Source organism: Egretta garzetta, unplaced genomic scaffold (genome assembly GCF_000687185.1).
Source record: "Egretta garzetta isolate BGI_Z169 unplaced genomic scaffold, ASM68718v1 scaffold40, whole genome shotgun sequence".
In the NCBI taxonomy this organism is placed as follows: domain Eukaryota; kingdom Metazoa; phylum Chordata; class Aves; order Pelecaniformes; family Ardeidae; genus Egretta; species Egretta garzetta.
In genome coordinates, this window is record NW_009258484.1 from 2411840 (window position 1) to 2438510 (window position 26671).

At 35.8% G+C, this 26671-nt stretch overlaps 1 protein-coding gene across 1 annotated transcript in view; it reads right to left on the minus strand.

The window, feature by feature from the left end:
* The window catches only part of NBEA (neurobeachin), a 513899-nt gene that overhangs the window by 290766 nt on the left and 196462 nt on the right, over positions 1–26671 (minus strand). Inside the window, 2 exon segments of the mRNA XM_035900172.1 lie at positions 3412–3566; positions 15088–15526. Coding sequence (XP_035756065.1) covers positions 3412–3566; positions 15088–15526 — 594 coding nt within the window.

Genomic DNA, 26671 nt, shown 5'->3' on the forward strand with positions numbered 1-26671 from the left:
CTAAATGCCAATCTATCACGTTCGCTGAAACGGCACTGTGAGTTCAGCCTCTCTGAAGCAAACAAGCAAAGGCTCAGAGTGGCCATGAACAGCAGCAAGAGCACTGTGATAAATGCTGTCCCTGTTCCACCGCGCAGCCCTCATGCAACACGTCACTGTGAGAGAGGTAGCCACGAACCGTTGTGGATTCAGAGTTCAAAGCCTAGGGACTGCGATGCTACCGGAGATGAGGGTGACAGGCAAGATTTATCCAAGTTAGCAATGAGGGGCTGGAGATCAACAGCATTATTCTGCCAATTATTTAAAATTGTAACTGGTAACCCCCTGTTGCTGGTCAGCTTTAGCAGTTGATATATCACTGTCCTTTGCATTATGCAGGTATATATTATTTTTCAGTTTCCTGCAAAGCTCTACAAAGCATTTATGGTTTCTTAACTGCTTAAGCAGCCAGCTGACAGTGAAGTAGAGGTCAAATGCTGGCAATGGTGAAAAGTTCTCAGTGGGGATGAATTTTTTTTATTTTTAATTTGCCTTTAAATAATTTTTACTGATAAAAGAATTAAAGTAAAGATCAGAATTTTACTGGTTCATTTAAGAAAATTTACATACAAAACTATCAAAATGCAACAGCATTTGCTGGGCTTGCTGACACTGAAGTAGCTGGTGAGGTTCAGGACTTAGACTGGACACTGATTCTGTCTGCTGTTTTAATTATGCAAGTGGGAGCTGGGTTGCGGCTTACACTGTGGGTTCTGACTTGGACTAAATACAAATTGTAAATGTACCTGAACATACTGAGAAGAAAACAGAAAAAGGTAAGGTAGGCTCTCTCTCACAGCCTCGGAATGACAGCAACTTAGCTGTGAATAGGGTAGCTTAAAAATGATTAAGGCTTCATATACACGTGTATATGTGTTGTGCGTGTGAGCAGGCATGTGTATTTGTATTATCTATATATTTATATTATTTACATATTTATATTCATATATGCATAGGTAACATATTTTTATTACTTCTTCCCTTTTCCTTCCAAAGTCAAATTTTCTTCATTAAGGTTGTTTTCTAAAAATGCAGTTGCTAAGTTGTTTAACCATCTAGGCTCCCAGAAGAGAAAGTCAAACAGGCTTAGAACTACTGGATTAACATAGAAGTGAGAATCAGGATATGAATTTCAGAAATCAAATGTAAAACCTATAAAACCAGTTTCTTAGATAAAGAGATGAAGGAAGATAACCTATCTCCCAAAAGACACGTTCAAAGCACTCAAAGGACTTCAGTAACATACATCTCATTACATCGTGACAGCGACATTGACTACGACAGCGATGGCAGATGGAATGTAAACACCGACTGCAATCCATGAATAACTCAAAAAACCACTTTTCGCACAAGTTCAGCACAGAATAAACCTCAAAGATGAAATTGTATTTCCAGAGTATCTGTGACATACTGTAAAAACAACTGTAAATAGGTTTGGGGGGACATCTAGTGTTTCTAAAAAAATTGTATACCATTTCTTTTTTACCATAGCAAAAAAAAAAGTGCTTTTCAATGAAATTCTATACACTACTTTAAAATCATTAATAACATAGATAATTTCACAGACTACAAGTATATAAACCAGAAAGTATCTGGATACTTCATGTATATATCTCAAAAATTGACATACATGATCATTGTTTTAACCACCATAGGCATAGCTTAATTAAAAATGGAAAAATGAGCATATTAATCTAATAGAAATTTATGTTTTCAATGGGATACTACATTTTTTTTACTGTTATTAACGTGTTTAGCATTTCTAAAGTGCTGATATAAAATTCAAGTCTTTAAAAAAAGGTTGGAGGGGAAGGACTTTTCAAACCATTTCTTAAGAAAATTCATCAATAAAGCTCATTCTGATTAATTCAGGCAAAAAAGGCTTTCCCAAATAAGATCACTAAGGAAGTTCAGTACACATATAGTTCTAATTAACCAACTTGCTGAAATTCCATTGAATCAATACTTTTCCTTTAATCAAGCTAATCCATAGACTAGGGGACAAAACCAGTTGCATTTAAAAAAAAAAAAGCAGCTGTAAGATCTACCAAAAAAAAAGTAGCCTTTAATCCACAGTGAATGTACCATGGTATCTGCAATACTGTCCTCTACTAAGAACAGTATCAGGGAAATTACTGATTTTTAAATGTAATTACTTACAAAGAAGAGCTACTACATTCCAGCCAAAACAGTTCAGATTTTTCATCAGTGAGAAGACTGAAAAGCTTACACTATTCAGTATCATTTGGAAAACAAGGTTTCCAATGTAGGATATTTTTTGCATGACATAAGAGTACCTAAAAGGAAATCCATTCAAGATTAACAGAAGTGGCTACGCAAATGGAACTGTTCATAGAAGTGATAACATTATTCAGAGCATTCATTCCTCCCATCTGCCTCAGGATAATTAGATTTTAAGATTTTTTTTATCCTTAGAAAAATCAAAGTTCTATTACCAGGTATTAAAGGTAATCTGCAAAAGGAAAGAAAAAAAAAAAATGAGTGTGTCTTCATATTATTCCATGAAGCAGAAGGATGCCAAAAGCTTCCCCCTCCATTTTCTGCAACTCCAGGGAGATTTTCACTTTCTCAACCCTTGACTGAAGTTGTGATATCCTTGAAGAGAGCTCTTCTCTCAAGTGCTTTTGCTTAGTTTAGAAAGAAAACAGACCATAGCCAGACATTTCAAAGGACTTTAAGTAAACATCAGTTGCTCTCAGTAAGGATTCGTTTCTGAATGGAAACCAGAGTCTCCACGGTCAACAGGCTCCTTCATGATAGACAATCCCATTATTAGCATTATAAATAATTAAAAAAATAAGGTCTTGTCCTCCTTCTATAGATCACAATAAACAACTACTGGTAAGATGTGACTATGGTTAAACTAGGTAAGTTGTTACTGAGACACCTTCCAAATATCATAGCATAATTTTCACTGGCAAATAGTAGTTGCCCCAAATTTATTAACCCTCCATGATCTACAATACATTTATTAAGTAGCTAGTTGTCTTTGCTTTCTTTGATGCACAAGGAGGGATTAAATGGTATATATCATACATCCTCTACTGCAGAGCACTGGAGAAGTTAGCTCATTTCAATTCTAAGCTATGCTTATAAACCAGTATTAAGACTATTTATCCACTTATTTAAGGCTGTGCAAGTCCAACGTGCACTATCAAAGATTATAAACAAATGTCAAGAGAAAACACTGGCTCTAATAAAGGCTGAGATTTAATCTTTCCAGATTTTTATTTAAGAAGTACAGAAACAGTAAACAAAAGAGATGATTAAAAAACAAAACACCACTAAAAGTAACAAAACAAAAAACAAACAAGAAAAAATGAGGGTCACAAAAATATTTAAAGACAATACCTGTTGTATTAATCATACTTTTTGGTGTAGCTCCTGTTGCAGCAAATATATTAGGTGTACTACCCGGTGGCAGTCCGCTCCCAGCTGTGGCAGCTCCAACTGTGGTAACAGCCAGACTACCTGGAGGGGGTTTCTTTACTGGTACCACCACACTCCTGTGGAAAAAGAAATGGAAGGTTAGTAAAACTGCACAATGGAATTAGAAGGAGTTTTTGTTTGTGATGGGACTATGCTGTGTTATAACGCCACTGCTGAGGAACACACAACAGCGCCAGTTTTCTTAACCTTTCTGAAATAGGATAAGACTATGTTAATGGACCCTAAACCCATACTCCTATCCCTTGTCTGCAGCTTCATGTGTTTCTGAGAAACTTAATTTGTCTTTCAGTGCCCACAAAACGGAAAGACTTCATTGATACATTGTGAACACTGCTATCACCTGTGTTCTAGATTTGCAAAGAAAATGTGTTGGTAACGATGCCAGCATACGAGCAGTCTATATGCATGCAGTCTTAATGAGTATGTTAATTTGTTGACCTTAATAAAGTTATCTAAAAGATGACAATTTTTTTGCCAGTCATCTGAACATTTGAATACAGTAGTTAATTCTTCAGTACCACGGGCATACTGGTCTTGCAAATAAAGTTGACTAACAAACATAATTTTGCACTCAGCCTTCTGGAAAGCTTTCATACTCATTTAAATCAACAGCACGTGATGTAAATTGATCACCTAAAATGCAACACAGTAAATGTATTTGCTTTCACAACATTCATATCATGTCCATTTACAAATAAGGTTTAAAAAGTAGTCTTAAGAACTTCAAGCATTTAAGAAGAGAACAGGGCTTTCATACAAAAAATCTGACATGACTTCATATATATATATACAACATGGCATTCAGACAAACACTAACAAACACATTCTCACTTAACCTTAAAGCACTCTCTTTTTTTCAAATCTCAAAACTAAAAGACTTGTTGTGTGTTAAAACGGAAGAAGGAGGAAAATATTAGAGACACTTAATTAATATTTTTTCAACACTGGACAGCTGTCATAGTGCAGACAACTATATTTATGTTTTTCCATTTAATATTTCCATTCATCTATTAAAAACTGGCCTAGAAAGTCTATTTCAATAGAAAACCTGAATGAAAAACAAACCTGAAGCAAATAATATTAGTAAATGTTAAAAGATACATTTTTGTCATCATACATGTTTTCTGGTTAAGCAGATACACTTTTCTTTAAAATTAATCATTGTGATCAAATAAAAGAGCAAGAAGGTGCAACTATTTAGAGTGATAAGGCCACATTTTGCTCTAGAATTTCCTTTGGTAATTATTCTGTTACACTTCTGTGAAAATACGATGGCACATGATGGATCAAAAAGTGCGGAACAATTTTTTACAGTAATGTAGTTTGTTCATACATGTCTAAATCCTCAGTCTCCCTGGATTTTAAAGACTGGTGATGTAAATTGTATTAATGATGTCATTGTGAGAATTATATACAGGTGTTATTTTTTGTGATCTCTTATATGATGACAGCGTACAAAATGATCCCTAAGCAATTTTTTCTCACTCTTTTTAGAGAGGTAACACTGTCAGTTGATGTCTCTGCATTCTGAACAACAGTTTTACCACTACCCTGAAGCAGGTACTATTAGAAAGGTAATTCTAGGCATATTGATGGTTCTCTGTCTCCTTCAATTTACATTAGGAGAGGATGAGTTTGCACAATGCAATAGCTATTGATTAAGATATGCGACCCTAAAATAATTGCTTTTGTCTGTAGTTAATAATCTCTTACAATTCTTGCTGATATGAAGTGCTTACACAGCAGCAGTTACAGGTGAATAAAGCTGGGTCTGCATAGGTTAGATTAATCTGCTCCATAGCCCCATGAAATTTCCTAAAATTAGCTCCTATCTACACACAGAGATCTCTAGCTCAATTAATACTTCAGTCAAATACTTGAGTTCTGGTTGTTCAGGAATACTGAATAAGGACTCAAGAGCAGAGTCCCTGTAGTGCCATCGAAACACAAGAAGAAATTAGTACTTGTATCTTAAGTGGGAGCATCTCCTGACTATATTAATTTCATAAGGAAACTACTATCATTACCTACAGCACCTTTGTAGAGAACTGCAATAGAAAGGCTAAGACTGGTGTGAATGAAGAATGAATGGGAATATTTGAGTGCTGAGGCACAACAAGGAAAGACACAGCAGGAAAAGGCATTTTAGACTGGCCTATGCTAATGGCACCTAGATTATCAGGTCATCAAAGACCACAGGCATGCCTGTAGCTTCACAAGATAACCAGACCTTGGAGACAAAAACAGTGAACAGTGATCATTCAAAGAGGTGGGGAAGGACAGAGAGACTGTTGGCCCCTCCACAAGGGCAAAAAAAGGCATATCCAAAACCCGAAAATAGTTGCTAACCTATGAAGAACATAGGAGATGCAAAGGAAGACTTGACGGCTGGCATCCCATGCTCTCCATGCCATTGCAGCAGATCCTGGACCTAGCATCTGGACACAGGCATGGGGGGTGCCCAACTTCTGGGCAGACTCCTTAGACACAAACCCATTCTAGTGCTTGCAAACATATGACAGAGTGTGAGTGAGTGAAATCTGTTCTGGTTTGGGTTTTATTTTAAGTAAAATAATTTTTTCGCTCCTATATAAGGTCTGGTATTAGTATCTGCTAAATTGCTGATACAATTGCTGCAAAAGCATTTCCTGTTTTCCTGCTACTTTTCCAAAGAAGATGAAGCTAAATTAAAGATCTTCCTCCTTATCTTCATACAGCTCAGTGCTCTTTCAGAGTATCCAGCAGATCGCCTAGCTTTCCACAGCAAAGACCACATATGTCCACTTCACTCCTCAGATGTAACAGAATCATAGCATAGTTTCGGTTGGAAGGGACCTTTAAAGATCATCTAGTCCAACCCTCAAATGTACTGGCCTCCTATAAAGGTGAACACTCTTAAGAGTATAGTTTAAGACTGAAAATCAGCTCCCATAGCAAGAAAGGACAATCCTGCCCAGATCCCACAAATACTAATGCTCTACATATGGTTGACATTCTTTTGTAGGTCTGAATCAGGACATTAAGACAGTTCAAGTGTTATTTAATTACAAATGATCAAGAAACATCAAGAGAAACCTCTCTACCAGAAGAACAGGCAAAATCAGTGAGACATCCCAAACTGAAAGAAAATGCAGCTTTCTGACATTTCATACATGGTGACCTTGTCAAAATGTCTCATTCCTACTGATGAAACAAAACACAGCGAGTGAATACAGAATGACACGCAGATGAAGGAGACTGAAAAAATGTGTGAACAACACAATAGAGTGGTCAAAAATGTGCAAAAAAGTCAGAGGAACAGGAGAACAAGCAAGGTAAAAGAGGATGACAGACCGCTCTCTCAAGTGAAAAATATTTTCTTCTAACCAATCAAACTATTCCAACAGCATATTAAGATATTTCTTTCACGGAGGAAGAGAAATCTACTTTTAGGCCTTGTTTTCTACAATACATTTCAGACTTCCAAAATGTTCCAAAGGGGTCCACATTTTTCTGAATCATATCATCATGGTCCCAAATGATCCTCAATGATTTAGTCAACAAAAGATTAGTAGCAATTGGCTATAGCAGCTGATTTTACTTCTCTGTTCATCAGGGAGTTTACAATTTTAGAAAGAATTGTGACTACTAATCACTATTTTGTTGTTCGATGAGTGCCCTTTTCAAATAGTACTTCTAAGCCTGAAGTCACTGGAATTTGCATTGTGTTTAAGATGAGTGGTGCTGGTTCAGCTTGCACATCACTCGTGCATTGCAGGTTCATTAAATAACCTTGGCAAATGGCTACAGGATTCTTCTGGGGTTTAGTAATTTGCATGAAATAACTAGACAGAAAATAACACCATCAATGTGTTGAACTGTAAAAAGAGAAAATAGAAATTAAAAAAAAAAACTTTCTCAAATTAACTTTACTTAAAAATTGAGCTACCCAGTGCTGGTGACAGTCAAATCAGGTTATGTAGCATTATATTTTCTCTCTCTTTCTCTGTGATCCACATTCTGTACCTCTTCGCCATTTTAAAATCTAAAGGCCTTGCAGCTTAATCACTCTGGTCAATCAAGAGGTCAGAGATAAGCCTCCAATACTGGATGTCTTGTGCTACCTATCTGAGCAGCAGCAATTAAATTAGAATCACTTTACACTCTTCTGGGATATGTGAAACCTCTTAAGGCTGAATTAATATTCTGGCTCCTCCCTTCCTCCCCCCCCCAGCAACAGAAAGTATGAGCATTTTCAAGAAGTGCTCTTCAAAATGCAGTACAGACTTCAGGCTGATTTTTCACAGAAGTATTCTGTGTCAAACAGCAAATTCTGCCAGACGTTTGAGAAGAAATCCCAGTAGAAAATGGGGGACAATTTGTCTGCTATATTACATTTCACCTTGTTCCTACAGTTAGATTAATTTAATCTCTAAAAAGAAAGTTTAGTATTTCTTCTCTGAAAGTTATCCATATTCTCCATACCTATGTACATCTCCAGTCCTTTATGTGTATTGCTGATTCCTCACCGTTCTTTCTGATTTGAGCCCCAGATTGTGATTTGAGTCTGTAACAAGCAATCGTGCGTATGTACTAACAACAGATTTTGAATCCTACTTTAGACAACCTTCTGTTAGGCTGACTGCAATAAGATAAGATTCATGTGAAATCAAGGAGGAAACTCAGAGGCAACAGTCATGGAGAAGAAAAACTGGATAAAAAAAAGGTGAGGCTTACTAAAAAGATATGGAAGGCTCACAGAAATATATAATCTTTGAGACTTATGCAAATGAAACCTTAGTGCTGATTGTTCAGTTACTACGGATTCTTTCAATCATTTGATACTACACATTGATCAAAATATCCAAATCTTAAACTAAATTAAATGATCCTCATCTACTAAACACAAATTGTTTGTTTCTAAAGAGAAGAAAGGGAATAATCTCGGGTGTGGTATAAGGACAAAGACATGAAGATCATTGATCTTTGCTTTCAGATAAAGCAGCAGAGTGAGTATTTACTCCCAATGACATTCCCAGTCACTAGCATCTCCTTTGCATTCAGGATAAATTAGCTGAAGCATCTAAAATGATCTAAAATATTGTCAAGAAACAAGGGAAAACTGTAAGATATTAAAAAGCTAACTATCAAGGAAGATGAATGTTCCTGGCTGAACAGAGAAATTGGAAATACTAGAAATCTAATGAGTTTGAAGAATGTGAATGGAATATAAGTGAAAATGTCATGTATTAAATGCCAGAAATGTAATCGAGTAAAGAAAAAAACAAAGAAATGAACAGCATGAGGTATAGACTGGGGATGGGTGAGGAACCTAATCCTGCCTCTGCGATGCAAAAAAATGAAAAAAAGAAAGAGCTAAAAAGCCACAGTCAAAACAGCTTTAATAGTGACTTTACAGTGGCCTATTGGGGTAAAAAAGTAAGACAAAAATCCAGTATAATTTTCACCTGTATACCCAGTGAATCGTATTAAAGAGTAGACAGATGCTGGTTTCTCTGGATAAAACATACATAAAGCTTCAGTTGAGATACAGCTACAGTTCCATGCCTATGAATATGAAAAGATGCATATCACACAGGTTATAAGAGCCTTGAAAGAGTTAGCGGTGTAGATTGCTAAATGACAAACAAGAGGAACACGTTTACAGGTAGATGAAAAAAATTGAGGGTTAATATATCCTGTTTTGTTTGACTTGAACATACTAATAAATTGGAGATGAAATTTTTCTAAATGAACAGCTGAGAAGGAGGTGCGCTTCCCCCTTGTCCCTCATTTTATTTAGTAAATGAGTGGCTAAGACCTTCTGTAGGAATACGGACAAGGCAACATCAGCTCCCTTCTCTGTCTAACAGGATCTGAAACCATATCTCCTGTTCTCCGGCGTGTATTTTAACTGCTGCCCTAGAAAAGGTATTCTAGAGAGAGGAGCTCTCAAGTCTTTCCTTTGGACCACAGTCTCCACTGCACAAAGATCAGGAAAATTACTGAGACTGAACTGGAACCCCAGATGAGTCACTTAATTCCCACATTACTGATTTAGTTTTTTCATTCACTTGTTCACAAACTACTGTGATACCCAAAGTAAAGGGGAATGCAACGACTTAGTACAGACAGCGCCTGTAACTGTCCCTTCTCGATTCACAGGAAAGGTGCTCTGTTTCCTCCAAGTATTTTTCGTTATGAACTTTGAAAAGTAATCTTTTTTGTTAGGAGACTAACATGTATTTATTCATAACTCCTTTTTATTATCGAATCTATTTTTCAGCAATCATCTTTTGGAGAATCTAACGACTCTAACAGGAATATAATCTCCTCATTTAGCTATTTTATTTAAATGACCGTGTAGACCAGTGCATATCAATAATCTCCCAAAGGTGGGCAATAATAAAACAGACAAATATTGAATCTCTCTATTTGAGCCTTCAGTGTATCTTCTCTCGCAGTTCTAGTCTTTTTCCCAATCTGTCAATCAGCATAAAAAAAAAAAAGTAAAAAAATTTATTCATGTAAACCACATAGATACTCTCAGCAGTCCTTCTAAATATAGCCTACATAAATAAACCATAGATTTTTATCTAAACATACTTTTGAAAGATCTTATTTCTTTGTACTAACTGGCAGGATACGTATCATCTTTGATTGGATTTCACAAGATGTCCAGCTTTTCTAGCATATAAATACCTTTAAAACTGGCCCCGAGGACCTTCTGGGGAGGTAGGGAGGGGGAACCCAAACCCAAGACTAAAATAATTCAAACTCGTGTCCTTCAAAATATTTCAAAATATGCTTGTAAAGACTTCATTGAGTATTTAAACTATGCAAACCCATAGTATTCTGATTTGTGAACTGATAATGGATTTAAAAGGTGTAAGGTATTTAATAGCAGCAAAAATGACTGAACTTCTCCTTTCCAGGAACTCCAGATTTTCTGTTTATGCAAGCATGCTTTCTAGTGAAATAATTCTGCTAAGTAGAGACAATATCTGTAGATTACCTCACTTTGAAAAAATAATGAGACACAAACCCGAGAGCACTCTCAATTTCAGTAACAGCACCCCTCTAAAACCTCTCCACTAGAAAAAAGTAGAATGAAACTAAAATGTAAGCTTCAGAATGTGGTACTGGATAGAATCACAAATAAATTCACAAACATTAATGGCCTACATTGTGTCCAGTGGGACAAATGCAAATTGACAAAAAACCAGAAACAAGAAATCCCCAAACCCTAAAAATCAGTAACATGGACTGATTTTTGTCAGACGAAAGATGAGAAAGCAAAAAGGAATTATTGGTGAGTTATGCTCCATTAGTTGCAAATCTAGGTGAAATAACCCTTTGTGTTTGCTTCTAAAAATGTCATCCTGGATGCCATTTTCAAGGAATTCAGCCTGACGTTAAAAGACATGTCATAACTTTGAGGATCCAGGCTCCAGTGTCCCAGAAATCTGTTTATATAGCTCATAATGTAATTACAGCTACCTTAAGACAGATGAGGCAGAAGGCAGCGATATATTGAAAACTAATTGAAAAATGCAGTTGTCCAGAAGCACTTGTGGGGAAGAGGTCTCTGAAAAGCTGCTCAAAGCTTCAGAGTTTGAAGTGAAATTTTTGATGTTGTCACTCTCAATCTATTGAAGAGCTGACAGACAATCAAACCCGTCTGGCTGGCTGGCAGCTCATTTTGCTGGCAGGTGGCAAACAATTAGACACACCAATTTGTGCCTCCTGATGACATTAAAGCATGAAACTAAGTTGTATGCAGGGCCTAGTGATTTGTGTGAAAGCATTTCAAAAATAATACTCTTTGCCTTGGCAACTCATTTCAGACTGCCACCTCCCATTACGGCTTTGAGCGGTGAAGACGACAGACTTGAGTTACGTGCGGTGCAAGGCCGCTTCTGTTCAATCCGTCATCAGTGCCCCCCGAGACCTCAATCCCCTCCTTTCATCAATATCACCTCATCATTTACATTCGATAGTACTTGAACTGCTGCATACATTAACTACACGCAAGTCCTATTTGATAAAACATGTTGGACACATTTTCTGCTTTTATATTTCATTTATAACCGCACAAATTCTACAGAATACACCGTAGCCTATTATAAAATGACTCAGGAACACAGTAGCAATGTACAATTAAAAAAGCATGCAGAGCAAAACACATCATATAAAATGATAAAATGCAATTCTTAACTTCAATTCTGTTTACGGGAGTTTGCTTTATATGGCATTTACCTGCATGTAAGATCAGTGATTATAGTTAAAGAAATATCTCTAAAACAACAAAACTACTGTTATTTTTCTACTGATTCCTTATTACCTCAACTCTTCTTTTACAAGGCAATCAGCCACCCAAATGCAAAAATAAAACAAGGAAAGTCTAGCCTCACAAGGACTAAGAAAAATACATGTCTCTAACCTCGATTTGCTTATAAATATGGAATCTCCGTGTATATTTTATAAAAACTGAAACAAATAAAACCTGACAAAACAATACGCTCCATTGCTCATGGTTCTCCCTAGAGAGAATGAACATGACCAATAGCCACATTGCTCAGTGAAGTACCAAAACCTGCATAAACTACAGCAACAGAAGATCCTACAGAAATATGGTCCACAGACATAGTGTTAGATTTTAAAAAAATATGCAGTGTATATTATTTAATTCTTATTTTATATCAGTAAACACAATTATATTTACAGGAGCAAGTATGGAAAAACAATCACACTGTATTTTTTTTCAGTTTTTCAATGATAACTGGGATACAATAGACAACACAAAATGGTCATAAACCACCCCAAGCTAAAATTCATGTTGCTTCCTCAATTAATATTTTAATTAATTCTAACATTATTTCAATACACTATTCAAGCTTTTTCCCCCCTAACCTTTGTTTCACCCTGCCCTGAAAAGTTACAGGGTGAGGATCTCAATCTGCTCTCCTTTGTAATTTGAAAAAAGAAAAGCGACACCACCAACCATCTTTTGCCTCCAAAGATTGCCACAGTGGTCAAGTCAGTACTTTGAAAATATGAACAAACTGCACAGAGAAGTATTTGCCTGAACAGTGGTCATCATTCAGTAATGCCGCCATGAAGTGCAACCAGCCAGTTGAGGTCCTGTGGGCTAAGAACATTGGTTTTTTTATCAAGATGCCCACAGTTCAATAACATCCGTTTAGGTGGAGGAAAGAATCTAATGCTTCCTGATCTGCTGGGACCTGCCTGAACCTGCGAATTTCCTCTTCATAGTTGTTGGTTATATTAAAAAGCATGATCTACCTCACTCACCAAAATCGGATAGCAGGATCATCTATTTAAGAGAAACAAAATATCCCAACAAAATTTATGTAAATGGGTTGTCTTTTGCCTAAACTTCAACCACTACCACTTTTTTTGCTGAAGAAGTAAACGATGCCAAGGGCTGACATGGTACAACATATTGCTACCAAGATGCAAACACAGCTGTACACTTTGTACAGGAAATCATGGAATCGCAACTTGGTTGGGGGGGTAACAGGATAAGGAAAAAAGCCCCACTAAACCCTCTAGCTCCTAAGCGAGCTTACTAAGTATGAAATGCCTATCAAAATCTATAAGCTCTAGACATAAAGTACCTCTGAATTCCATAATTCTGCTATAGGCAACTACTACTAATGATGTTCAAAATGCACAAGTGGTCACACTGTTGCAAGAAGAATCTAATGGAGGTGCTCACACTAAATGCAAGCTATGGCCAACCTACTGCAGCCCTCTGGAGTTTTTATTGCTTTGTTCTAAAGCTATAATTTAGAAATGCAGAATAAAACTCATCACTTCAATCATCTTGATGTTAAGTTCCCTCTAATGATAACAAAGACATCTCATGATGTGATATGCTCCATTTCAATTTAGGTGTCTAGCATTTTGTGAATTAACAACAACCCTCTGAATTAAGTATTTTTCTTAATTGACCCAGGCAGCTGAATAGGTTCAACAATAGGTTCAACTAAAGTAACCTTTTGGTGGTTACAGTTAGGTGCTACTAATTCTACATGCAGCACAAATTTTTGTGCTGTTTAATGTACAAGAATGCACTCTGGAATATGATGGTTCCTCACAGAGAATAAGGAAAAATTCCTAACTGTACAGGAAAGAAAAATTTTTCACTTCCCACTGAAATCACTCTAAAATCAAAACATGCAGATTGATGAATAAAAAAATACCTTCTTAATGAAATAGTTGCTAAATGAGCTTTCTCTGGAATGTCCTTAAGACCTAAAATATTATTAGAAAGGGATATGTTCACTGCTTCTAAAGCACATTTCACTTTTCCTATCTTGACCCAATCTTCTTTGTTAGAACAGATGCTATCTGATTGTTTATTGAATTATTTCAGAAAAGCAGCCTCAGTACTAACACGTATATACAGACAAAAAGGCATCAGCTTTTCTATGGAATTCATAATGAAAAAGCGCTTCTTCACTTTTAGTCTAAAATTCTCATGTCTCCTCTTGCATTTTACTGTTTACGCTGGAAACACTGATTGTATATTGTTTTTCTTAAGACTTTAATGAAGACATTGCTAACATTTTTGCAGGTTTTGTGTAAATGCAGATGGATTTTTTGCATAAATCACAACATAGACATTTTCTTGTTTTATTTTTTATTCCCTCCAGAATTTTAATCTTGTACCTGCATGATGAACTAATGTATTTCTACAGCTTTGCCTAAAATTTTGAGACATGTTTTACCATATCTTTGAGTAAAGTCCTGATTCCATTTTTTACTTTTTTAAAAACATTTTTATAAAGAAACTGCAGGGATGTTGTCATACTGGAAAATGTAACCACAGCAACACTCATAGGAGTTAGCTCATTGTACAGGTTAAGATTGAACCCACAATGGATCAGGTTATCCTTCTTCTGGAAGGATGTTGCCAATTGTACATCTTATCACAACTTCTAAGTTCAGGATAACTGAGATGGACTGGACATTTAAAGAAAAGTATATTCATTAGAAGCTGGGAAGTTACAACCTAAACAAGAGAAACAAAAGACTCTTTGTGGAGATGTTCAGCAGTTTATTTTTAAACACTAACTTTTGAGCAAATTTGGTGTTTAAAGACATGAAAGGAAACTGTTTTCCACCATGACCATGCAAACAATTTGCCATGGTCGAAGCATTTCAGTACCAGAAAACACTACAATGATGGATCCAATTAAGATGTAAGCCTTTGAAAGAACATTTGACTGAATTTCTGCACAGTCTGTTCTGTATAAGCAGATATTATCCCTCCTCCTCACTAAAATGCTGTTTTAAAGGAAAAAAGATTTCATTGCAAAAATATTTCTTTACAACAGGCTTGTTTTCCAAGTACCTCATAGAGTTTTATTTGCTGCTGGCAGAGAAAAACAAGGTGAATTACTTTTGTCTATACTATATGGCCCGGTTTGGTAACACAGAAAAGGAGAAGTAATGCAGCTGTTCAATAGTCTAATACAAACCAATAGAAGAATAACTATCTTAAAAAAAAAAAAAATCCTCCAAACTCCTGAATTACATCAATATAAAGTAATTAATCCATCCATATACCTGTCAAATGAGTGAAACTGCATGGGAAGAATAGCCTGAGCTTCTCTCTTCAGTGCAGGATCTGGGTAAGGGATCGGATCCGGACCACATTCTGCAATTTCAACAGGGGCTGCCACAAGACTTTTCAGTATTTCCTTGACATTGATGCCTTTACTTTGGCTGATACTGGATATCGATGATGCCGGTTTCAAGATTTCACTGGGGCTTTCCGTTAAGCTCTCCTGAGATTTCTTCACTTCTGAAGACAAAGTAGACAACAGCTCGCTCATAGCATCAGGGCCTGTGCTGGTCTCCAAGTCTGTCCCATTCAAAATACTGGGCATCTGTTCGTCACCAATTCCAGAATCTGTATGAGGAATAGAGCTTTCCAGCTGAATATCTTCAACTGGTGTCGGTGTTTCTTTATCTTTGATATTTTCTGGAAATACAGTTGGTGTCTCTGCAGTGAAATAGAGATTATGAACAATATTTATAAAACAGTTTGATTTTTGTTCCTAAAAATATCGTAAGGTTTTACAAGACAGAAATGTGTTAGAAAGCCCACAAATCCTAGTAGTTTAAACCTTAAAAACATTTTACATACAAAACATTTTGCTTTCAACAGCTGTTTGGCATATATAAAGGCTTGGAAGAAGGAGCCCAAAGTTGCATTATGCAAGCTCAGTGACATTTAGAAATTACAGCCCACTACTCACACAGTAATCAAATAGCAAAATACTGCCAGCAAGAACGACATTAAAAATTATAACCTATCAGCTGCGTATCTGTATGATGTGTGAGACTACTGGAAGAGAAAAATGCAATCACTTACGCTTTAGGATTACTATAAAATTTAGTCTTTATTTCTGTCAGCAAATACTAAGCTTGCATTCAAAAGAAAACTGCTATACCTTTTGTTTGCTTTGTCTTTTGTTTAAAATGTGTATTGTACACATTTTTACACACATATTATTACACTGAATACAAGTTTGTTTATACATGAATGAAAAAAAGAAGTGCTGATTCTTTAGACAACTCCCCCTTCCCCACAAAAGGTAAAATTCTGTAGTTCTTTCAAGCAAATGTTAAGAACAAAATAAACAGAGCTTTACAGAGACGGGCAAGTGAAATCTGTTGAGTTTGGAACACTTCCAGATTGAAACGGACTCTATGACATCTTGTAACCGAGAAAAGCGTACCTCTATTAATTACTTCAGACACAACAACTTCATTAGATAAGAATAATTTGCTGTCCTTAGCAGAAAGTTAGCTAGAGTTGTGAATAACTTCTATATTCATCTTTTTGGTTACAATTTTTTAGAGCAACAGACAGTGGCTATTTTTAAGGACAAAGAGCTTGCAGTCAAACTGTTTTTTTTTAATTTATTATCAAACTGTCTTCATTGGATATTCTATTTAATGGACTTCTGTTTTCATTGGATCACCTGTCTTGATTATAAAATTTAGCTGGCCTAGGTATGAAATAGGAACACTATTTTTCTTTTTGATGGCTCTGATATATCAGTTTAGATATTATGGAGAATATGTTACAACATAGGTGAAGCTCTGTCCTTCTGACTATTCCAAACAAAATGTGCTTCAGCAATGTAACTTTAATAAAAAACATATAACTTGTAAATTGTTTGATACAGTCAGGTGTAAAATATCTACGTATTTACCATATGGGCATAAGTGTGTGTGTATGCACATGTACGTAAAAAATTCTGTATGAGATTATCTATGTGTTTGAACTATTGGTAGTGTAAACCTCTTCATGTGGAAGAGTATTAACAGATATCGACAGAACAGAAGAGGCTTGTTAAAAATACAAAGCAGAATAACCCATTATAGGGAGTATTGTTCTCTTCTTTTAACAGCCATAAAGGCTGAAGCCACTTCCTTCTTCTCTGTTTCCTAAGTGCCTTAAACACATCTTATCAAATAGATATGAGCCCTGCTTTGCGAAGCAGGAAGGAGAAACTGGATTTATGAGCTGCATAAAATGCACTTAGCGTCTGCTGGGTCAGGAAGCAAAAAAATGCGTATCTACTTAGTACTGCCTATATTTGGCACAGAGGGACATCTGAGCCGCAGAATGATCCTAATGAATTTTCTGCTTGTTTTTCTCTTTAAACTTCACCCACACAAAGACAACACCTCTCAACCGAAGGGAAGAGTAGGACTGGACTGCCAGTCAAGCAGATTGTTGCCCTTGTGATGGATGGTAAATAAAATAGCATAAGGCTCCATTATCATGTAAATGAAAAGAGGACAGTGAAAAAAGAAGTCGGTCCACTACATGGTGAAGTTAGAGTACACCTAACCTCAATTTTCATTAAGGTCAACAATGCTGAACACAAAACTAAAGACAGGAAAGCTAATGGAAATGTGGTTGTGGAAATTCTAATACCCTAACTAAACCAGAAGAAAGATTTGTAGTGTATTACAATCATGGGAAAGAACTGACTCCAAGCCAATTTTGAAAGAAACAGTCTATGAAATTACTGGTCTAGTAGCGAGTACTTTTGCCAAACAGGTAAGCGGAGACAGCAACACAGGACTGGAGAAAACCACACGTTTTCTCTTTTCAAAAAAGGCAGAAAAAAATTATCTGGACAACTACAAGCCTTCAGTAGTAAAGCAAGATTTCAGGATTTATTCTGGAGTGAATAATAGTAATGGAATGGAATGAGACACATTACAAAATGGCTTTGCTAAAAGAGCTTTTTAAATATTTATCACTCAAAGAAAATAAGGGCCAATGTAATAAAATTCAGTGAAGCTGGGCTTGTCACAACAGATAGTAATTTAGTCAGGAGAATCTGGAAATTAATAGAAGGTGGGAAAGGAAACTGGCTAAGAAGGAGTCATCAGCTAGTTTCAAAAGAAAAAACATCAGACTGAGGAAAACTGCCATGGGATTTCTCTCATTTAAAATTTTAATAAAGTTTGCAGGTGAAAAAGTAAATACATTCTGGTGAAATTTGCTGATGACAAAGTTACAAGGTACAATTGATGCACAGAAGGATGATTATAAGAAGGCATTATGACAGAACTGCAAATTACATTTAATAGCAAAAAGCTATGCATCCAGTGACTAACCCAGAGATTCCCATTATAACTGGAATTCATCAACTGGAAATGACTGAAGAGAAGGAGCTGGATACATCAATCACTGGTAACTATTCAGGTACCAATACAGCGCTGCCATGGAAAAGGCAAATGTGATTCCAAACTTTTCTGAAGAAATAGGTCCTGCAACAGTTAAGTAATAATGGTATTAGAGAAGGTTTGGTAGGGTTTGTTACGGAATACTGTGTATGCTGTTATATTTGAGGAAGATGGTTGTGCCACTGTGGAGATCCACCGCAATCGACTGTTGCAGAAAAAAAGAGTTTGGCTGATACAGTCTGGCCAAACTAATACCAAGGGGGTATATAGCAGCTATCGTACATATATTTTTGGGATGTAAACTCCAGAAAAAGGATTTAAGCTAAATGGGAGAGTTGGCATGAGAAAACCTGAGTTCAAACTCACCAGGAATGCATTTAAATTGAGAAGTGACAGCCATTGCTATGGAATTAAGGTTCTGGAATAGCCTTCCAGCTAGAGTAGCAAGTTCAAAAATCAGAACTAATTTCAAGACTCTATAAATAGGAGAGTACTTAATTACTCTGCAGGTGCTTTGTAATCCTTTGTTCCCCAAAGAGAATAAAATACCTAGAAGATTGCACCCTTTGAAGCTAAGAATAGAGGTAAAATTAAATTTGTGGATATAGAGTTTAGATATGACATACTATACAATACATAACACTAATTAAAATTATTTAGGAAAAAATATCAAGAGAAGTTATTCTATATAGAGATAAGTGTATGGATAATTCATTTGTACAGAAACCAGACTTGTATCTTTTCTTTTCTAACTAACTGTGTCTCCAGTATCTATATAAATACACTATACTAAGTCAATTAAACTTAGTCCGATTTATCACCACAAATAAAAATCTCAAAAAACTACCTAAACACAATGCTTTAACTCTCATTTTTAAAAGGTCAAGCAAGCCAAATGAGTAAGGGTTTAAAAGGTCCAATTCACTTTTTGTAACTCAAAGGAACATAAATTCAGAACAGATAAAACTGAGTAATAATTGCCTCTCAATTAAGAATATTAGCAAATGAGTATTTTTGAAATTCAGATAAATATGTCTGAAAAGATATATTATAATATCTTCTGGATCAGCGTTATTATTAATACTCTTTTAGGTAATTTATATACTCCTGAGCATGGGTCAGAAAACCCAACCAATTTTAGTTGCAATGATGCATATCCACAAGTTCTATTCCATCTTCTTTTATGCAGTGTCATAGTACTTCTGTAGCCTTCAGAATTCAGGAATAAAGAATCAGAACTGAATACTGATTCATAACATTATTTACTAAAAATCTTAAACCGGTAATGCATATGTTTTTATAAAAATCCAAAAAACTTAAAACAACTTAGTGAAATGATAAACATGAACAGAAGCAAAAATATAACTGATTGCATCTGTCTGTGTTATAATATTGTGACAGTAAGCCTGTAAATTTTCAGCAAACCTCATCATTTTTCTGCAGCACAAGGCCATGTCAGTAGACAAAGCAGAAACACTACTATACCCAGCAATCTTAACCCTGTCAGAAACAGGCAGTTGGAAGCCAGATGCCTCCTCCTTACTGGTTTTCATTGTAACTAATGAGTTCATCTACTACATTATGGGAAAAATATGGGCTTCAGTTATCTAAATGACATATTGTATATCTAGTGACCTCATCCGTCACACTCCTTCCCTAAAATATCTTGTTTGCTTGTGATTTATGAAGTGTATTGTAATTGTTTTAACCTACTGAGTTACCTAAATAGTTCTTGCACTACTTCCAAATGCCTAAAAATACACCCCCCCTGCCCCCATGTTTATTAACTAAATAATGAGAAATTTCATGTCTGTGGGAAATATATACATTTTTACCTTTATAAAAAAAAAAAGACAACACAGAATATTCTGCTTTTAATATTTATTTGCTAAAAAAATGGAAAAAATATGTTTATATTCCTTTTTATTTTCAATTCGATTAAACCCCCTAGTAGATAAAAATCAGCTGAAAATTTTCAAAGGTAAAAAATATGAAAGCTATTATTTTTAACTGCTTACAATATGGCTGAAAATGTATTTGAAAGTCAAACTATCCCACATCATGGTCAACTTTCTGCTGCAAACAACATAGCAACATTTGGTAACAGAAGGTTTGGGGCAATCTTGGTACAGGAGTTGCTTCCACCTTTCACTCTGCATGTGCACTGGAAAATTTATGAGTTGTTTTCTGTACAGCTATCTTAAGACATTGATAATAACCTTATTAGCTGCCTTTTATAGACCCCTTTGTAGTATTCTACAGATTTTCAGGGACAGTACGCTACAAGACGAAAACGTTTTCAGTCTAACAAGGCAGTGATATTATAGTTTCCTCCATTGGTGGCAGAGTCAACTAATCAATTCCTAAGCTCTAGGATATAAAGAGTGAAAAAAATCTTCACAGCAACACCAATCCACTAGTTTTCATATATGAGAAGCAGCACAATTAAACTGAGATGAGAAACTAGGTATGGGGGCAGAATCAAAGAGTAATAAGGGTCTGATTTAAAAGTGCTTTGAAAGGAGTAACCAAGAATGGAGTTGCAATTGAAATTTATACTGTCATAGCACTTCTGTCGAACAGAGCACCAGTAATCGTGCACATCTTGGTGGGGGAAGTAGAGTGCATGCCACAGCAGCATCTCGCTGGGAAGAATGAAAGCTGCAAGCAGGGATACCCTAGGGCTCTGACATGAAAGGCTGAGGGCAGGGGGAGCACAGCTGAAAACTGGGGGACTGGGGAAGGTCAGTATGAAAGACTCTAGGGTGGCTTGGCAATCAGAAGGGCACAGATCCTGAGATCAGAGATTTATGACAGAGGGTTGCCAGTTTCCCTTTAACCAGAGTGGATTTGTGAGGAGGAAGGATGTAGCTCTGGAGCAGGAAAAATAAAGAGGCTCTGAAATAGGAGAGGAATGGACCAGGAGAGACTTAGGGTGGGGAAATCAAGGTTGGGAAGTGATGAAGACCCTGCATGGCAGAGGACAAGAATTATCAGCCATTTTTCACAGCTGGACATCTGTAAGTACGTCTTCTTTTTTTGATTTCTGGAAGTTGCTTCTATTTGCTCACATTCCTCAAAAGTCTTATCATTTGTTTCTTTCCTCACAATCACTCCTGGACTCTGGCAGGCACACGGTGCAGCTCCTTCTAACTTGACCAAAGAAAGAGTATTAAAAGAGCCACTTATGACAGACATAACTCTTGATCTGCTTAGGCAATGTCTTTAATCAATGTCTTGATTCTTCCTTACTAATCAAATCTCTTTCACTCAGTCCTTGATAGATAAGACATCTGTACATCAGTCTGATCGATTACCTGGTTGCCAAACAAAATGCCAGCAGTCCTAAACCAATGCATTACCAAGTAATTAACTAAAAAAAGACTTAAGATAAAATACATTTAAGAAAACGAGAAGTTGTATTAAAGAAATGCCAACTTCAGAGTATAAAACCAGCTGTTTACATTTGAAACAAAACGCAAATACAAATTAGGAACAATATGATAATATGTATTTTTTCCTAGGTGAATTTCCCTAGGTTTTGTCAGTTTTTATTTACTTATTTACTTTTTATTTTTGTCTTGTGTATGCTCAAGAAACACATAATGAACAAAATAATTAGTTGGCAGTTATCTACGATAATATCTATATTTCTGAACTGCTCTGAGAAAGATGATGGTTTTGTGATTAGATATTTCTTGCAAAAATAACAATTAAGCAAATCTGTCTCCTAGGTTACACCATCCAGCCACGAAACTTAACAGTGAAGCACAGAGTATGTTCCGTAGATACGATGAAACTTATACTAGAAATGTTTTATATTAAGCACTACCTTGAAAAATCAAAGAACTTCTAGAACATCTGTAATTTGTACAAGCAAATGAAAGTATTGTTACTTCACAAAATAAAAACAATTACAACTGCTTCACACGTACATAATGATCAATAAATTAATAAATATATGTGCAAACCTCTCTTCTGATGCCTTAAGTAGTTGGTGAAGGGCAATAAATATTAGATCAAGTTGTATTTATTACTATTCCATGATCTTCAAATGTATGTACTCTCAGAGGCAGTTGGAATAGGCAGCATATATTTAATCAGGAAAAAAAAAATGATAATTTTGAGTAGCAGCAGAAATTCAGTAGAATTTGACTTTTATGATTTTCATGATTATCATCCATATTCCTTAGAACATTTCACTCGGTTTCTTGAAAATATATATACAACCAGATTTTGAGGAAGATGGAGCCATGAATTTTGTCAGGATTTTGTAGAGGCAAAGGATATTTTGACATGCAACAGAAATTAGTCCTTTACTCCACTTTGCACAGCTAGACTGCTACTCTTACACAAAATATTTAGTTTAAAAATAGGCTGGAAATCTCTATGTTACTACATTAGGAATACAAACAACAGGGTAGCAATGTACAATACCCAGAGTACTGCACACCTATGAGATCAGATAAACTTGTTGCTTTACTTGTCTTCAAAGAAAAAAAGCTATTTCTGCAACTTTTTAATACAGTTCCTTCTGACAAGAAAAAAACCACAATAACTTTCAGTCCATCCACAGCACATACCTTTAAGAAATCTGTTCATTTGCAGTGCTTTGGGAAAAATACAGACAGTGATATCAAGGCAGTTGAAAAGCCAATCAATTTTTGATAAAAAGTTGTGATAAGCTACATACTGATGTTCTTCCCACAATATGTAGTAAGGTGAATTGCACTGTTGCAAATGTTTTAATTTCTGAAACACTTATGCTAAGTGAAAAAATCAATTTTCAACTGCAAATATCTTTCCATTATTTGGTTAACATTAACTGTGTTCTCAGTAATTAACAGGCTGCCAGCTGAAGTGTAAAAAAAAAGTTTATTCACACTTGGAAGCACTGTTGAAAGAAACAGCAGACCAATAAACCTTCAAGTTAAGCAAGGATAGCTTCAGTAACGACCAGAACTGAGAAAACTCATCTGAAGTGATCCTGACCACCACAGCTAAAACTGCTTTGAAATTGTAGCTGTAATTTAAACAGGTTACTTGGTTTTACATAATAAGGCTGATCAGCTACTATTAACAGAAGACACCATGCTCCTCTATTTCTCCTGTGTCTTATTCCGATGACAAGATATTTCTGCCCCAAGAAGTAGCTCTGCTTACTGGGACTATATTCATCCTACTGAATTCGAAATGAAGCTTTTGAAAGGACTTGAAATCTTCTCCCATCACCATGAGTAGAGATTAAGCTCTAGCACTGCTTCCCTACTAAATACAACACAGCTAGGATTTCTCACACAAGATCTTTGTGGAAGGTGTTGCTAAAGATGAAAGGCAAAGATTTTTATAAAGGGGTTTGCTAGTACTTCAGACTGCAAGGAATAGTCTCCTTCAAGGATCTTAAGCCTACTCAGCAGGCAAAAAAGGAGACTTGAATACTTATAAAACTAAAGAACAAAACTGGAAGTCCCCTCAACCACACAACAAAACAAATCAGTATTCAAAAATACTTTACAGTGGAGGAAGGTGCAGATTAGTGGCATTGCACACTGTTAGATAGGTAGAGAAGAAATAAGGGCCCATTGGAGGGACAATGATATGCATTGGTCAGATTTATTAGATGCCAGGTACAAAGGTCACATGCCTGCCAATCATTAGGTTGAAGGCATTATGTAATTGTTTAGATGGATATAAAGTTCCTACGTTCAAACCATATACATGCAGTACTCATAAAGAGGATATGTATCTATGAACATGTATGTAACAAATTATAGCTCTCTATGGGATGGGGATATTACAAAGGCACATAATGTCATTAGGCTGGATTAAGTGCCTGAGATCAAAGAATTTCATGCCAGCTTTTGTCATAAAGCAAGTTCTGTGCCTGGAGTTCAGTTAAGCCTAGTCAAAGGAGTCACAATTAATCTGACCAAGGCAGAGGTCTACAATGACATCTACAGTAAATGGGAAAAGATAGGGATTTATAGCGCTCAGTTTCCCTCTCTTTAAGTAGATCTCTAAAGTAGGCCAGATGAACTGCACCCTAAATGTGCCCTAACTTCTCTCCACCTATCATAAAGGGAGTCTAGGATGGCTAGCTCAGACACTGATTCACTAGTGGTATTTTCAGAAAGTACAATGCACATATGACTGATGATTTCGAGATAAAACCTGAAAATCTAGTACAGAGCTTTTGGTCATACTGCAATACCCACAGTCACAGAGATAGTGAGAATGACAAAGAATGTTGCTATCACCTTTGACTGGTCAGGTGAAAACAAGCCTCCTCTTCTGGCAAAAACATTTTTAATGCTATTCCCATCTTTACTACACCTCCATATTTTAATTATGATGAAGAACTTCTCTTCATCGCAGTCAGTTGAAGAAATCTGATGAACCAAGAGGTCTGTAGGCCAGGCAACTTTTTAGAACACTTGACAGGCTCCTCTGTTTAAATAATTCTTGGTTTAAAGTCTCCATTTTGAAATCTTCACAAATACAGAGAAACTGAGCCATTTGACATCCCAGAAGTCTACTCATTCTTTGGTATCATGAACAGAAAGCAGCAAGCCTGGCAACATTTACTTTTGTAGGACTGTGATTCTCAGACATCCTTCAGATGCAAGAGAATAGTTCTGATCTGCTATTTTCCTTGAGACTGTGATAATTAATTACTCCAACGAGTAATACTATATATGACCTAAACTTAAAAGAGAGGGAGCTTTCTTTTCATTTTGCAAGTTCTGCTTTGTCTGACTAAGAGCAGACTATTTTAGAGGTACTGCAGACCCTTTAAAGTTATTAGAAACTAGTAGGAGAAGCCCAAGCACTTGTGACAAACAGTAAATCTACAGATAGAGACATACTTTTCTCCTCCCCATGGATCAGCTTAGAAAGAAAAGAAAAAAAAAACAACAAACCACAGACTTATAGAACATTATAAAGAAATAAATACTTTAATTGTTAAGTGGTACTATTCTTTCTCCTTTAAGCACCATAACATATAGCTTGTGAACAATATTTGATTAACAGTAAAAGAAACATTAAATCCTTATTTTACCAACTACAAACATTTGTAAGTAAAGGTAGAATATATTTCCCTGCAAAGCATATTTTAAAGTCTTTTATTTCAAAACTACATTTTATTCATATATAATATGGTCAATAAACTAGGCAAAGGTCAACATTGTATATGATGAGAACCTAAAAGTTTCATATCAAGTACAAGGACTTTTAAAATTCCTGTAACCTGCACTTGACACCAGCTGTAGTTACTCATAAGAAGCATACTCCAATCACATACTGTGATGTGCCTGAGACAAGCAGGGTCTCACACAGCCTTAAATACATTTTAACTAAAAGTATTGTCCCATGTAAAGAAAAAAAAAAAGAATCATCACTAAGAACAAAATCAGTATCTTAAATACTGGTAATATACCTACTCCTAATTTTACCCTTCCCCCACAAGTTTCCTGGTCAGACAATTAGATTCCATCTACTAAAACCAGATTTCTTTCAAGAAGCCAATCTCTCTCCCTTAATTCATAGAGATCTGTCCCAAAGAAGTCTTGCACAATTCTAACAATGGTGATACAACTTGCTATATTGAATTGGACTGACAAAGAACGAATCCTTTACATTCATTTAGTGTCATGTGGAATGAACAAAATATAGAGGCTTTACTTCCACATAACAACGGAATTTTCACCCATTTTAATAAACATGATTTTGCTTTAAAAATACTTGTAAGTGCTACAACCACTCTATAATAAGTTAAAATAGCTTAACATTTAAAATAATATTCAAATATTACATGCTTGCTGCCAATATCTGAAAGCGTGTCAGAACACTAAAAGGAAACCAACTGGCTTAGCCACTGGAACGAAAGATTCTTGAAATGACAAAATAGGTTTTGACTTGTAGCCTTTTCTGACAGTGTTGGCATTTTTTTTTTTTTTTTTTCATTTCACTTCCTGTTCAAAACTGAGGAACTGGGTTCAGAGCACAAAAAGCAGAAACATTTTTCTTCTCTAGCAGGTGAAGCTGTTAGGTGTAAGAGGCTGAGACCTCACACAGTTAAAACCTTGAAAGATGTGATGATATCAACAAATAAAATAACTAGCTACAAATAACATTTCCTTTATTTAATGATTTGTTTCTAAAGCCAGAACACTTTTCTTTTGTATCTTGCTCACACAATTACTATAGCTCTATGGAACTGTTTTAAAAACAAAACTGTATTTTACTTGAACTCAAGGTAAAACAAGTACTACAGGCAATAGGATAGAAGAAACAATTCTTAAAAAAATGCTTTATCTGAAATATTTTGGTGAGTTTGTATGGCTGCCTCCATTTCTTCTTAAGCTTTTTTTCTACTTATGTATATTTCATTCATGTACTACATGTGGATAAGAAGAAAAACTATTTGTTTTTC